Raw genomic sequence first — 12629 nt, 5'->3', positions numbered from 1 at the left:
GCAACAGGTCACAAATCATGCTGCTGTGATGACACACTGTGGAATTTCACCCAGTAGATATGGGAGTTTATCAAAATTGGATTTGTTTTCAAATTCTTTGTGGATCTGTGTAATCTGAGGGAAATATGTCTCTGGAATATGGTCATACATTGGGCAGGAGGTTAGGAAGTGCAGCTCAGTTTCCACCTCATTTTGTGGGCAGTGTGCACATAGCCTGTCTCCTCTTGAGAGCCATGTCTGCCTACGGCGGCCTTTCTCAATAGCAAGGCTATGCTCACTGAGTCTGTACACAGTCAAAGCTTTCCTTAAGTTTGGGTCAGTCACAGTAGTCAGGTATTCTGCCGCTGTGTACTCTCTGTTTAAGGCCAAATAGCATTCTAGTTTGCTTTGTTTTTTTTGTTAATTCTTTCCAATGTGTCTCTCTCTGTCTCTCTGTCTCTGTGTCTCTCTCTCTCTGTGCCTCTGTGTCTCTCTCTCTCTGTGCCTCTCTCTGTCTCTCTGTCTCTCTCTCTCTCTCTGTCTCTCTCTGTCTCTCTCTCTCTGTCTCTCTCTGTCTCTGTCTCTCTATTTGTCTCTCCCTCTCTCTCTGTCTGTGTCTCTCTCTGTCTCTCTCTCTCGCTCTCTTTCTCGGTCTCTCTCTATCTTTGTGTGTATCTCTCTCTCTCTGTGTCTCTCTCTCTCTGTCTCTCTCTTTGTCTCTCTATTTGTCTCTCCCTCCCTCTCTGTCTGTCTGTCTGTCTGTCTGTCTGTCTGTCTGTCTGTCTGTCTGTCTGTCTGTCTGTCTGTCTGTCTGTCTGTCTGTCTTTAGTCAGCCACCAATTGTGCAAGTTCTCCCACTTAAAAAGATGAGAGAGGCCTGTAATTTTCATCATAGGTACACTTCAACTATGACAGACAAAATGAAAAAAATAATCCAGAAAATCACATTGTAGGATTTTTAATACATTTATTGGCAAATGATGGTGGAAAATAAGTATTTGGTCACCTACAAACAAGCAAGATTTCTGTCTCTCCCTCTCTCTCTGTCTGTGTCCACACTGTCTGTGTCTCTCTCTCTCGCTCTCTTTCTCGGTCTCTCTCTATCTTTGTGTGTATCTCTCTCTCTCTGTGTCTCTCTCTCTCTGTCTCTCTCTTTGTCTCTCTATTTGTCTCTCCCTCCCTCTCTGTCTGTCTGTCTGTCTGTCTGTCTGTCTGTCTGTCTGTCTGTCTGTCTGTCTGTCTGTCTTTAGTCAGCCACCAATTGTGCAAGTTCTCCCACTTAAAAAGATCTCTCTCTCTCTCTCTCTCTCTCTCTCTCTCTCTCTCTCTCTGTGTGTGTCTCTCTCTCTGTCTCTCTCTCTCTTTCTCTGTCTCACTCTATCTCTGTGTGTCTCTCTCTCTCTCTCTCTCTCTCTCTCTCTTTATTATTTGTCCTCCATACAGATCATATCAAATTACATGTACAGGAACAAATGCATTGTAATTATTCAATTAAATTAGCTGTCTCTCTCTCTCTCTCTCGCTGTCTCTCTGTTTCTCTCACTCTCTGTCTATGCTCACTGAGTCTGTACATAGTCAAAGATTTCATACATTTTGTGTCAGGAATTATGCCACTGTGTATTCTCTGTTTAGGGCCAATTCTTTCCAAGGAATGCTAACATAGCATTCCTCTGTTATAGCCAGCTAGCTAACATAACATCCCTCTGTTATAGCCAGCTAGCTAACATAGCATCCCTCTGTTATAGCCAGCTAGCTAACATAGCATCCCTCTGTCATAGCCAGCTAGCTAACATAGCATCCCTCTGTTATAGCCAGCTAGCTAACATAGCATCCCTCTGTTATAGCCAGCTAGCTAACATAGCATCCCTCTGTTATAGCCAGCTAGTTAACATAGCATCCCTCAGTTATAGCCAGCTAGCTAACATAGCATCCCTCTGTTATAGCCAGCTAGCTAACATAGCATCCCTCTGTTATAGCCAGCTAGCTAGCATAGCATCCCTCAGTTATAGCCAGCTAGCTAACATAGCATCCCTCTGTTATAGCCAGCTAGCTAACATAGCATCCCTCTGTCATATCCAGCTAGCTAACATATCATCTCTCTGTTTGACTAGGGTGTTTGGGTAGGCTAAACTAGCTAGCTGTATTTGATAGCTAAGTACGTGAAACTGAAAGGGGAAAAATCTCTCTCCGTCTCTCTCTGGCTTCTCATTCATTTTGGAAGAAATTAATTTGTTCAAAACTGTTCAACTGTCTTTCTCTCTCTTAGAGTCCACTACTCACCACATTGTATGCACTGCAGTGCTTTCTAGTTGTAGTTTATGCTTTCAGTACGAGCTTCATTCTCTGATCCTTTGATTGTGTGGACAACAGGTCAGTTCATGCTGCAAGAGCTCTGATAAGTTGGAGGACATCCTTTGGAAGTTGTCATAATTACTGTGTAAGTCTGCGGAAGGGGGTGAGAACCATGAGCCTCCTATGTTTCGTATTGAAATCAATGTACCCAGAGGAGGACAGAAGCTTGCTGTCCTCCGGCTACACCGCGGCGCTACCCTATAGAGTGCTGTCAAGGCTACTGCAAACCTTGACTGCAAAATATTGTGTTTCAATAAATTATTTGGTGACGTGTTAATATTTATTATAGTTTAATCTAAAAGGAAAACTTTATAAATGTTTTAAAAATGTATTTGTGTGAAATTGCTCCCCTTCCTCTGCCAAGGAGCCTCCACTGAAAGGATATTTTTAATTTATAACATACTGGATCTGAGTCATTTCTAACTAAAGGATCTGTTGACTAAAAATAATGTATAATTGTTTAATGATTCTTCATTGAATCGTTGGCTGTATATTTTAACCAATCTGTGAGATTCTGTGATTGACATATAGAAGACCTGCATACTATTAGGAAACAACAGTACGTCATTGATGTTATCCATCTGAATGGAGCGACATTTAATCAAAACATCGTGACACAAGTCAATTTACTTCTGACATGCGCAACAGGGTGCATGGATGAGTTGTTTTTCAGAGCAAGAAACAGATCAACAATTTGTTTTTGTGGTAGGATTTACTCACTTATCTCTCAATCAGTTTTCTCTAAACTTGATTTATGTTTAATGACGTGTTAAATGAACAAGCGAGGGATCTTTTGAATGGAGGAGACTACAATCGGATTTATCTTATCGTTCACTGAGTCAGCGAAAATGAGGTGCGCTATTGGGTAGGGAGAGAGCGCAGAGGAGACGAACGGGGAGGTCCAGTCCTGAGTGAATAATGTGTTCTCCAAGAGGCATCAGCTTGTTCCCAAGTTTGGTGAGAACGATCGATCCTTCAGCAGAATCTCATCGAAACACATACTTTAATTGAGCTGTAGTTCATTACAAGATAAAGAAGTGCATCAACCAAAGGATACGCGCTCTGCGGTTTATCCAGAATAGGTGCCCAAGTTGTACCTCTAGATATTTGGATAGAAGCTAGTACAGTATGACTTGTCGGCTTGACAGTGTTGGTGCTTATCTATAGCATAATACTGATCCGCGCGTTATCAATCAAGACCAGGTCGGCAAATATCTGAAGATCTTAAGATGGAAATGAATAGCTCGGACATATTTTGTAATTACAAAGAAGTAAGTAACTTCACCAACAACTCGTCATGTGTGAACACGACTCAGTCCTCACCCAGCTTCATCGACTTGGCGACTTTTATGCACATATTCCCGTCCATATACGGCATCCTGTGTACTATAGGAGTGATCGCCAACGGTTTGGTGATTTACGCAGTGGCGACATGCAAGAAGAAGATGGTCTCGGACATCTACGTGCTGAACTTGGCCGTCGCCGATATGCTCTTCTTGCTGGTGATGCCCTTCAACATTCACCAGCTGGTCCGGGACAGACAGTGGGTGTTCGGGAACTTCATGTGCAAAGCTGTCGTGGTGGTGGATGTTAGCAACCAGTTCACTACCGTGGGGATTGTAACGGTGCTGTGTATTGACAGGTACGTCTCCACCTCTCCAAATTCAACAGGTGTCAGTTTGAACATGACAAAGCATCAATTAGGTCTCCCTCCTCTATTACCTTTATGTATTCAGGTAGATATAACCTGGTGTAGGATATGATTATAACATAGTTAGAACCTATAGGTAATTAAGAAGGAGACATTACTGTTACGCAGCCCAAGAGCAGGGATCTAGTGAGCGGATGGTCGGGACCGGAGCATTATTACAAATTAATTTGTAGACTGCAAGAAGTGCAAACACATATAACATTTGACTAAAACATAATACTTTTCAAACCTACAGTACCAGACAAAAGTGTGAACACACCTACTCATTCCAGAGTGTTTCTTTATTTTTACTATTTTCTACATTATAGAATAATAGTGAAGACATTACAACTATAAAATAACACATATGGACTCATGTAGTAGCCAAAGTGTTAAACAAATCAAAATATATTTTATATATTTTACTGGCAAAAAGAAAGGAGGACCAAAGCACTTTTCATATAATTAATTCATTTGTTAATTTGTCCTTTATTTGTTTTCAATAGAAACAAAGTTTAAAAAATGTATCACCCTTTGCCTTGATGGCAGCTTTGCTCTTGAAATTCTCTCAACCAGCTTCACGAGGAATGCTTTTCCAGCAGACTTGAAAGAATTCCCACATATGCTGAGCACTTGTTGGCTGCTTTTCCCAAACCATCTCAATTGGGTTGAGGCCGGGTGATTGTGGAGGCCAGGACATCTAATGCAGCACTCCATCACTCTCCTTGGTCAAATAGCCCATAAACAGCCTGGCGGTGTGTTTTCGGTGTAGTAACCAAAAAAGTGTTTAACAAATCAAAATATAGATTTTCTCAACCAGCTTCATGAGGTAGTCACCTGGAATGCATTTAATTTCACACGTTTGCCTTGTTAAAAGTTAATTTGTGGAATTTCTTTCCATCTTTAATGTGTTTTAGCCAATCAGTTGTGTTGTGACAAGGTTGGGGTGCTATACAGAAGATAGACCTATTTGGTAAAAGACCAAGTCCATATTATGTCAAGAACAGCTCAGAGAAACGACAGTCCATCATTACTTTAACATTTGAAGGTCTGTCGATGTGGAACATTTCAAGAACCTTGAACGTATATTCAAGTGCAGTCGCAAAAGCCATCAAGCATTATGTTATGATGAAACTGTCTCTCACGAGGACCGCCACAGGAAAGGAAGACCCATAGTTACCTTCGCTGCAGAGGATAAGTTGATTAGAGTTAACTGCACCTCAGATTGCAGTCGAAAATAAATGCTTCACAGATTTCAAGTAACAGACACATCTTAACATGTTCAGAGGAGACTGCATGAATCAGGCCTTTATGATCAAATTGCTGCAAAGAAACCACTGATGGAGTCAGGATGCTTTGCTGCTGACACTGCCCGTGATTTATTTAGAATTCAAGGCACACTTTACCAGCATGGCTACTACATCATTCTGCAGCGATACACCATCCCATCTGGTTTTGGGCTTAGTGGGACTATCATTTGGTTTTCAACAGGACAATGACCCAAAACACACATCTAGGCTGTGTATGGGCTATTTGACTAAGAAGGAGAGTGATGGAGTGCTGCATCAGATGACCTGGTAATCCACAATCCACCGACCTCAACACATTTGAGATGGTTTGTCATGAGTTGGACAGCAGAGTGAAGGAAAAGCAGCCAAGACGTGCTCAGCATATGTGGGAACTCCTTCAAGTCTGTCGGAAAAGCATTACTCATGAAGCTGGTTGAGAGAATGCCAAGAGTGTTCAAAGCTGTCATCAAGGCAAAGGGTGGTTACATTGAAGAATCTAAAATCTAAAATATATTTTGATTTGTTTAAAACTTATTTGTTTACTACATCATTCCAAATGTGTTATTTCATAGTTTTTATGTCTTCACTATTATTCTATATTCAGCAACAAAAGAAACGTCCCTTTTTCAGGACCCAGTCTTTCAAAGATAATTCGTACAGTCGTTAAGACACTAACCGCTTACAGGCAGTATGCAATTAAAGTCCCAGTTATGAAAACTTAGGACACTAAAGAGTAAGTATTCAGATCCCTGAAAGTATTCAGACCCCTGAAAGTATTCCAGATCTCTGAAAGTATTCCAGATCTCTGAAAGTATTCCAGATCCCTGAAAGTATTCAGACCCCTGAAAGTATTCCAGATCCCTGAAAGTATTCCAGATCCCTGAAGGTATTCAGAGACCTGAAGGTATTCAGAGACCTGGAAGTATTCAGAGACCTGAAGGTATTCAGAGACCTGAAAGTATTCAGAGACCTGAAGGTATTCAGAGACCTGAAAGTATTGAGAGACCTGAAAGTATTCCAGATCCCTGAAAGTATTCCAGATCCCTGAAGGTATTCAGAGACCTGAAAGTATTCCAGATCCCTTTCTCCACATTTTGTTACCTGGATTATATTTGTACGGCTTCCATTAATATTAGGCATCACACAGCAGTTATTGACAAATAACCATCTCTATATCATCCTTGTCATCCTTGTCGTCATTCAGCCACGACTAGGTGAAACATAAGATATTCCAGGTTTTAATGTCCCGTTGGTAGGGTAATCATTCATTTTCTTTTTTCCAATGATTGCACGTTGGCCAATAGAACAGATGGCAGTGGAGGTTTACACACTCGCCCACTTGGAGTTTGCCAAAAATAACCTAAAGGACTCTCAGACCATGAGAAACAAGATTATTTGGCCTGAATGCCAAGTGTCACGTCTGGAGGAAACCTGGCACCATCCCTATGGTAAAGCATGGTGGTGGCAGCATCATGCTGTGGGGATGTTTTTCGGTGGCAGGGACTGGGAGACTAGTCAGTATCAAGGGAAAGATCAACGGAGCAAATTATAGAGAGATACTTGATGAAAACCTGCTCCGGAGTGCCCAGGACCTCAGTCTGGGGTGAAGGTTCACCTTCAAACAGGACAACGATCTTAAGCACACAGCCAAGACAACGCAGGGTTGGCTTCGGAACAAGCCTCTGAATGTCCTTGAGTTGCCCAGCCAGAGCCCGGACTTGAACCCAATCTAACATCTCTGGAGAGACCTGGAAATAGCTGTGCAGTGACGCTCCCATTCCAACCTGACACAGCTTAAGAGAAGAATGGGAGAAGCTCCCCAAATACAGGCGTGCCAAGAGTGTAGCGTCATACCCAAGAAGACTTGAGTCTGCATCGCTTCCAAAGGGGCCTCAACAAAGTACTGAGGAAAGGGTCTGAATACTTACTTGTGTGATATTTCCGTTTTTAATTTTGAATACATTTGCAAAAATGTCTAAAAACCTGTTTTTGCTTTGTCACTATGGGGTATTGTGATGTCATTATGGGGTATTGTGATGTCACTATGGGGTATTGTGATGTCATTATGGGGTATTGTGATGTCATTATGGGGTATTGTGATGTCACTATGGGGTATTGTGATGTCACTATGGGGTATTGTGTGTAAATTGTTGAGTAAAAAAATGATTTAATACATTTTAGAATAATACTGTAACGTAACAAAATGTGGAAAAAGTCAAGGGGTCTGAATACTTTCCAAATGCACTGTATATGCTTGGGAAAACTTGAGAACAGACTTCCAAAATAAGAATGAATTGGAGCTGATTTCCTGGTGTTTTTAAGGTCTCTTATTTCCATAGTAATGTCTCTATGATAATGAAGACATCTTTACAGTAATATCTCCTTGGTCCATATGAAGACATCTCTACAGTAATATCTCCATGGTCATGAAGACATCTCTAAAGTAATATCTCTATGGTAATGAAGACATCTCTACAGTAATATCTCTATGGTAATGAAGACATCTCTACAGTAATATCTCATTGGTCCATATGAAGACATCTCTACAGTAATATCTCTGTGGTCATATGTAGACATCTCTACAGTATTATCTCCATCCCGTGTTCATGACAGCTTGTACAGTGGGGCAAAAAAAGTATTTAGTCAGCCACCAATTGTGCAAGTTCTCCCACTTAAAAAGATGAGAGAGGTAATTTTCATCATAGGTACACTTCAACTATGACAGACAAAATGAGGAAAAGAATTTCAGAAAATCACATTGTAGGATTTTTAATGAATTTATTTGCAAATTATGGTGGAAAATAAGTATTTTCCCACTGTATGTGACTTTTTCAGCTCCCAGATCAATTATTCCTAAAATGTTATTATATTATAATAGTATACGGTATGCCACTTTGCAGATGTTTTCATCCAAAGCGACCTATAGTACAGTGAGTGCATTCATTCATTCAGTATGTGTATGTGATCCTGGAAGGAATTGAACCCCATGACCTTGGGCATATGCCAGTGTCATGGGATGCATTCCAAATGTCACCCTATTCCCTTAATAGGACACTACTAGTGACCAGGGCATATACTGCCTTACCAAGAAAAAAAAGAAAGAAAAAAAAGGCAGTAACTACTCATAGTGTGGAACTGAGAAAAATGGCTTTTATTTACCTTGGTTTTCACAGTAACTTCATACAGTTACTGCTAAACATGACCTCCATTTTCTCCTGAACACAATAGAGGCAGGATACTTGTCCAGGTGATTAAGCATGTATTGAATGTAGCAACAAAAAAAAAATGATACTAACTCATTTTCGACCAAATGAGCAGTTACTCATCATCCTATTTTTTTTGCTTGATAGGGCAGTATATGCACTATATATAGAATAAGAGTACTTTTAGAACGAAGCCAATGCTCTTACCTTACTGATTCACTCATGACATGATTAGATTTATTCAATGTAACATCATGATTTGAGTCCTGATTGCTCTCAGGAAGAAGAGAAAAAAAAACTGTATGAATAGGCGGTATTCAAACACAAAATCCTTCTATTCCAGGTTAACTAATTACCGTTCGCTTTTCTTGGGATGACAAGTACAATTTATTTATGGTGTTTTTCCTGTCTGTGTATTCACATGACATTCACATGCCTCTGTCTGGACTAGACTGGACTGGGTAAAAAGTGATGGTTGTTACTGAAGAAACCAAAAAAAGACAAACTCCTCACGGTGGAGTCTCCTGAAAGATCGGTGTAGAGATATTTGTGCTATTTTGGGAGACACTGTCTCTCTGTCTCCATCCCTTCTACTCTAGACTTTCACGTTCGTGGAGCGGCAGCACTATGACTTGTTTTGACTGATTCCAAATCTCTGTTCTGTCGTTACACGTTCAGACATCGCAGACACATCGTGCTAAGAAATGGAACATCACATTATCACACTTGGGTTTCAATGAACACTATGGCAAATACCAAATGAAATCTCACTCAGTATCACAGTGTGCATAAACACGCACACAGGCACACGCACACACACGCACACACACGCACGCCAAACACATGACCACCCATAATATGTACATCTGTGTGCACATACACATGAACTCGAGAACATCTACAGTATCTTTTTACAACATAGTAAAATCCCTGAAATCAATCATCTGTTCTCTATAATCTGTTTCTCTTCACAACACAGTCACATGCCTGAATGCAGTTATCTGTTTTCCTAACCTTAGAATAAGGGGAAGTGCGACCTCCCGAGTGGTGCAGCGGTCTAAGGCACTGCATCGCAGTGCTATAGGCGTCACTACCAATCCAGGTTCAGTCCCGGGCTGTGTTGCAGCTGGCCGTGACCGGGAGACCCATGAGGTGGAGCACAATTGTCCCAGTGTCGTCCGAGTTAGGGGAGGGTTTGGCCGGCTGTGATGTCCTTGTTCCATCACACTCTTGCCTATTCCTTGTGGCGGCCGGGTACATGAACGCTGCCTTCGAGCGCCAGCTGTACAGTGTTTCCTCTGACATATTGGTGCGGGTTAAGCGGACAGTGTGTCAAGAGGCAGTGTCCCTGACGTGTCTCGAACATGCTAGATGGTCATAGTGTACGCTCACCTGCCCTCTCCTTTACTGTCTGCAGTAACTAGACCATACCATACGTCTGGGAGGTGCTCAGAGATGTATGTTTTGTGTGGCTGTAAATGTTTCCCCATAAACCACTCAAGTGTAACTTTTGCAGCATGCTTCCTGCTGGAAGGTGAACCTCCGTCCCAGTCTTAAATCTCTGGAAGACTGAAACAGGTTTCATGCTGCCACCACCATGCTTCACTGTGGGGATGGTGTTCTCGGGGTGGTGAGAGGTGTTGGTTTTGCGCCAGACATAGCATATTTCTTGATGACCAAAAAGCTCAATATTAGTCTCATCTGACCAGAGTACCTTCTTCCATATGTTTGGGGAGTCTCCCACGTGCCTTTTGGCGAACACCAAACGTGTTTGTTTATTTTTTTTCTTTAAGCAATGGCTTTTTTTCTGGCCACTCTTCCGTAAAGCCCAGCTCTGTGGAGTGTATGGCTTAAAGTGGTCCTATGGACAGATACTCCAATTTCCGCTGTGGAGCTTTGCAGCTCCTTCAGGGTTATCTTTGGTCTCTTTGTTGCCTCTCTGATTAATGCCCTCCTTGCCTGGTCCGTGAGATTTGGTGGGCGGCCCTCTCTTGGCAGGTTTATTGTGGTGCCATATTTTTTTCTATTTTTTAATAATGGATTTAATGGTGCTCCGTTCAAAGTTTCTGATATTTTTTTATAACCCAAAAGCTTTGCTTGCTGAGATACTGAGATCATGTGACACTTAAATAAAGTCCACCTGCGTACAATCTAACTAATTATGTGACTTCTGAAGGTAATTGGTTGCACCAGATCTTATTTAGGGGCTTCATAGCAAAGGGGGTGAGTACATATGCCCTCACCACTTTTCCATTTATTTTTTATTTATTTATTTATTTATTTTAAGTCATTTTTTGCATTTCACTTCACCAATTTGGACTATTTTGGTGTCTATTAATATGAAATCCAAATAAAAATCCATTTAAATTACAGGTTGTAATGCAAGAAAATAGGAAAAACGCGAAGGGGAATGAATACTTTTGCAAGGCACTGTAGTACATTACTTTTGGTCAAAGTAGTGCACTGTGAAAGGAATGGGCTCTGGTCAAAATTAGTACACTATATAGGGAACGGGGTGCAATTGGGGCACAACCCAGGTACATAACCTAACCCCTGGTCCCTAACTGATGTGTCTCTTTGTTTCTAGATACATTGCCATCGTCCACCCCACCTCAGAGAAGCGGACCATCCAGTGGACCATCATCATCAACATCCTGGTGTGGGTCGGCAGCTTCCTGCTGACCGTGCCCGTCATGATCTACGCCATGGTGGTGAGGAAGAGCGACCTGGAGATATGCATGATGTTTCTGGACGGGCCTGAGGACATGTACTGGTACACTCTCTACCAGTCCATCTTGGGCTTCATCTTTCCTCTCATCATCATCTCCACCTTCTACTCCCTCACCCTTTACCACGTCTTCAGATCCATCCGCAGAGTCAAGCGTAAACAGTCTGTCTGGGCGAAGCGTGCCACCAAGACCGTGGTGATGGTCATTGCTCTCTTCCTGGTGTGCTGGAGCCCGTATCACGTGATCCAGGTGATTAACTTGAGCAACAACAGGCCAACCAACACCTTTGTGTATGTCTACAACATCACGATCTGTCTGAGTTACTCCCACAGCTGCATCAACCCTCTGATGCTGCTCATCTTCGCTCAGAACTACCGCGAACGTCTCTGTTACAGGAAGGATTTGAGGAGTTCGCAGCAGAACTCCTCCAAGACCACTGTGATCAAGACAGACGGCTCCAGCGTGTCCACCGACCCAAACTACTGCTGCACAGTCATCTAATAGTACAGATATTGCCACTCATATACTGTGTGTTTGGTCTCAATAAGACTACCAAAAGTCAGCTGTTTCCCTTCTGCTATCTTCTACGAACTTTAGGGTTCATGAATTACTTGAAGCCAAAGTATCTGAAAAACACTCATCTTTCCAGGGGACAGAAGTGGCATTATGTGTTAGAGGAGGAATGGATTTACCCATCGGACTGCAACCACCATCACTATCATTCTTCTGATGCAAATGTCAACTGATCAAAATGTCATTGTCTCAATCATTATCTTAGGACAGCCTCTCTCTCTCTCTCCCTCTCTCTCCCCCTCTCTAACTTTCTTTCCGCCCCCCCCCCCCTCTCTCTCTCTCTCCCTCTCTCTCTCTCTCTCTCTCTCTCCACCCCTCCCTTTATCCCTCTCTCTCCCTCTCTTTCTCTCTCTCCCTCTTTCCCCTCTCCCCCTCTCGCTCCACCCTTTCTCCCCTCTCTCCCCCTCTCTCCCTTTATTTCCCCTCTCCCCCTCTCTCTCTCTCTCTCTCTTTCTCCCCCCCCCTCTCTCTCCCCCTTTATTGTAGTATTCACTTCAGTGTTTTTGCGGACTTTTGAGGAAACACTACAGTGTATACTGTAGTATACTTTAGTATTTTCTGTTGTATACTGTAGTATTTTCTGTAGTATACTGTAGTCTTCACAGTTAACTAATGTATGAATACTGTAGTATATACTATAGTAATTAATGTAGTGTTTTTGCAGTTTTTAGTATTTACTGTAGTGTTTTTGCAGACTGTAGTATACTGTTGTCATTGTCATTCTTATTTACAATGACGGCCCTACCACGTCCAAACCCGGACGACGCTGGGCCAATTTGTGCACCGCCCAATGCGACTCCCAATCACAGCCAGT

At 42.2% G+C, this 12629-nt stretch overlaps 1 protein-coding gene across 1 annotated transcript; it reads left to right on the top strand.

The window, feature by feature from the left end:
• Positions 1-3019: 3019 nt before the first annotated feature.
• On the top strand, positions 3020-12014 carry LOC110489484 (melanin-concentrating hormone receptor 2-like). The gene is made up of 2 exons (XM_021562185.2): positions 3020-3973; positions 11101-12014. Exons 1-2 carry the CDS (start codon positions 3561-3563, stop codon positions 11741-11743), a joined length of 1056 nt encoding a protein of 351 aa, XP_021417860.2. The 5' UTR covers positions 3020-3560; the 3' UTR covers positions 11744-12014.
• The last annotated feature ends 615 nt before the right edge of the window (positions 12015-12629 follow it).

This window comes from Oncorhynchus mykiss, chromosome 14 (genome assembly GCF_013265735.2).
Source record: "Oncorhynchus mykiss isolate Arlee chromosome 14, USDA_OmykA_1.1, whole genome shotgun sequence".
Taxonomy (NCBI): Eukaryota; Metazoa; Chordata; class Actinopteri; order Salmoniformes; family Salmonidae; genus Oncorhynchus; species Oncorhynchus mykiss.
The sequence above is the reverse complement of the archived record's forward strand: the minus strand, read 5'-3'. Positions and strand labels throughout refer to the sequence as shown.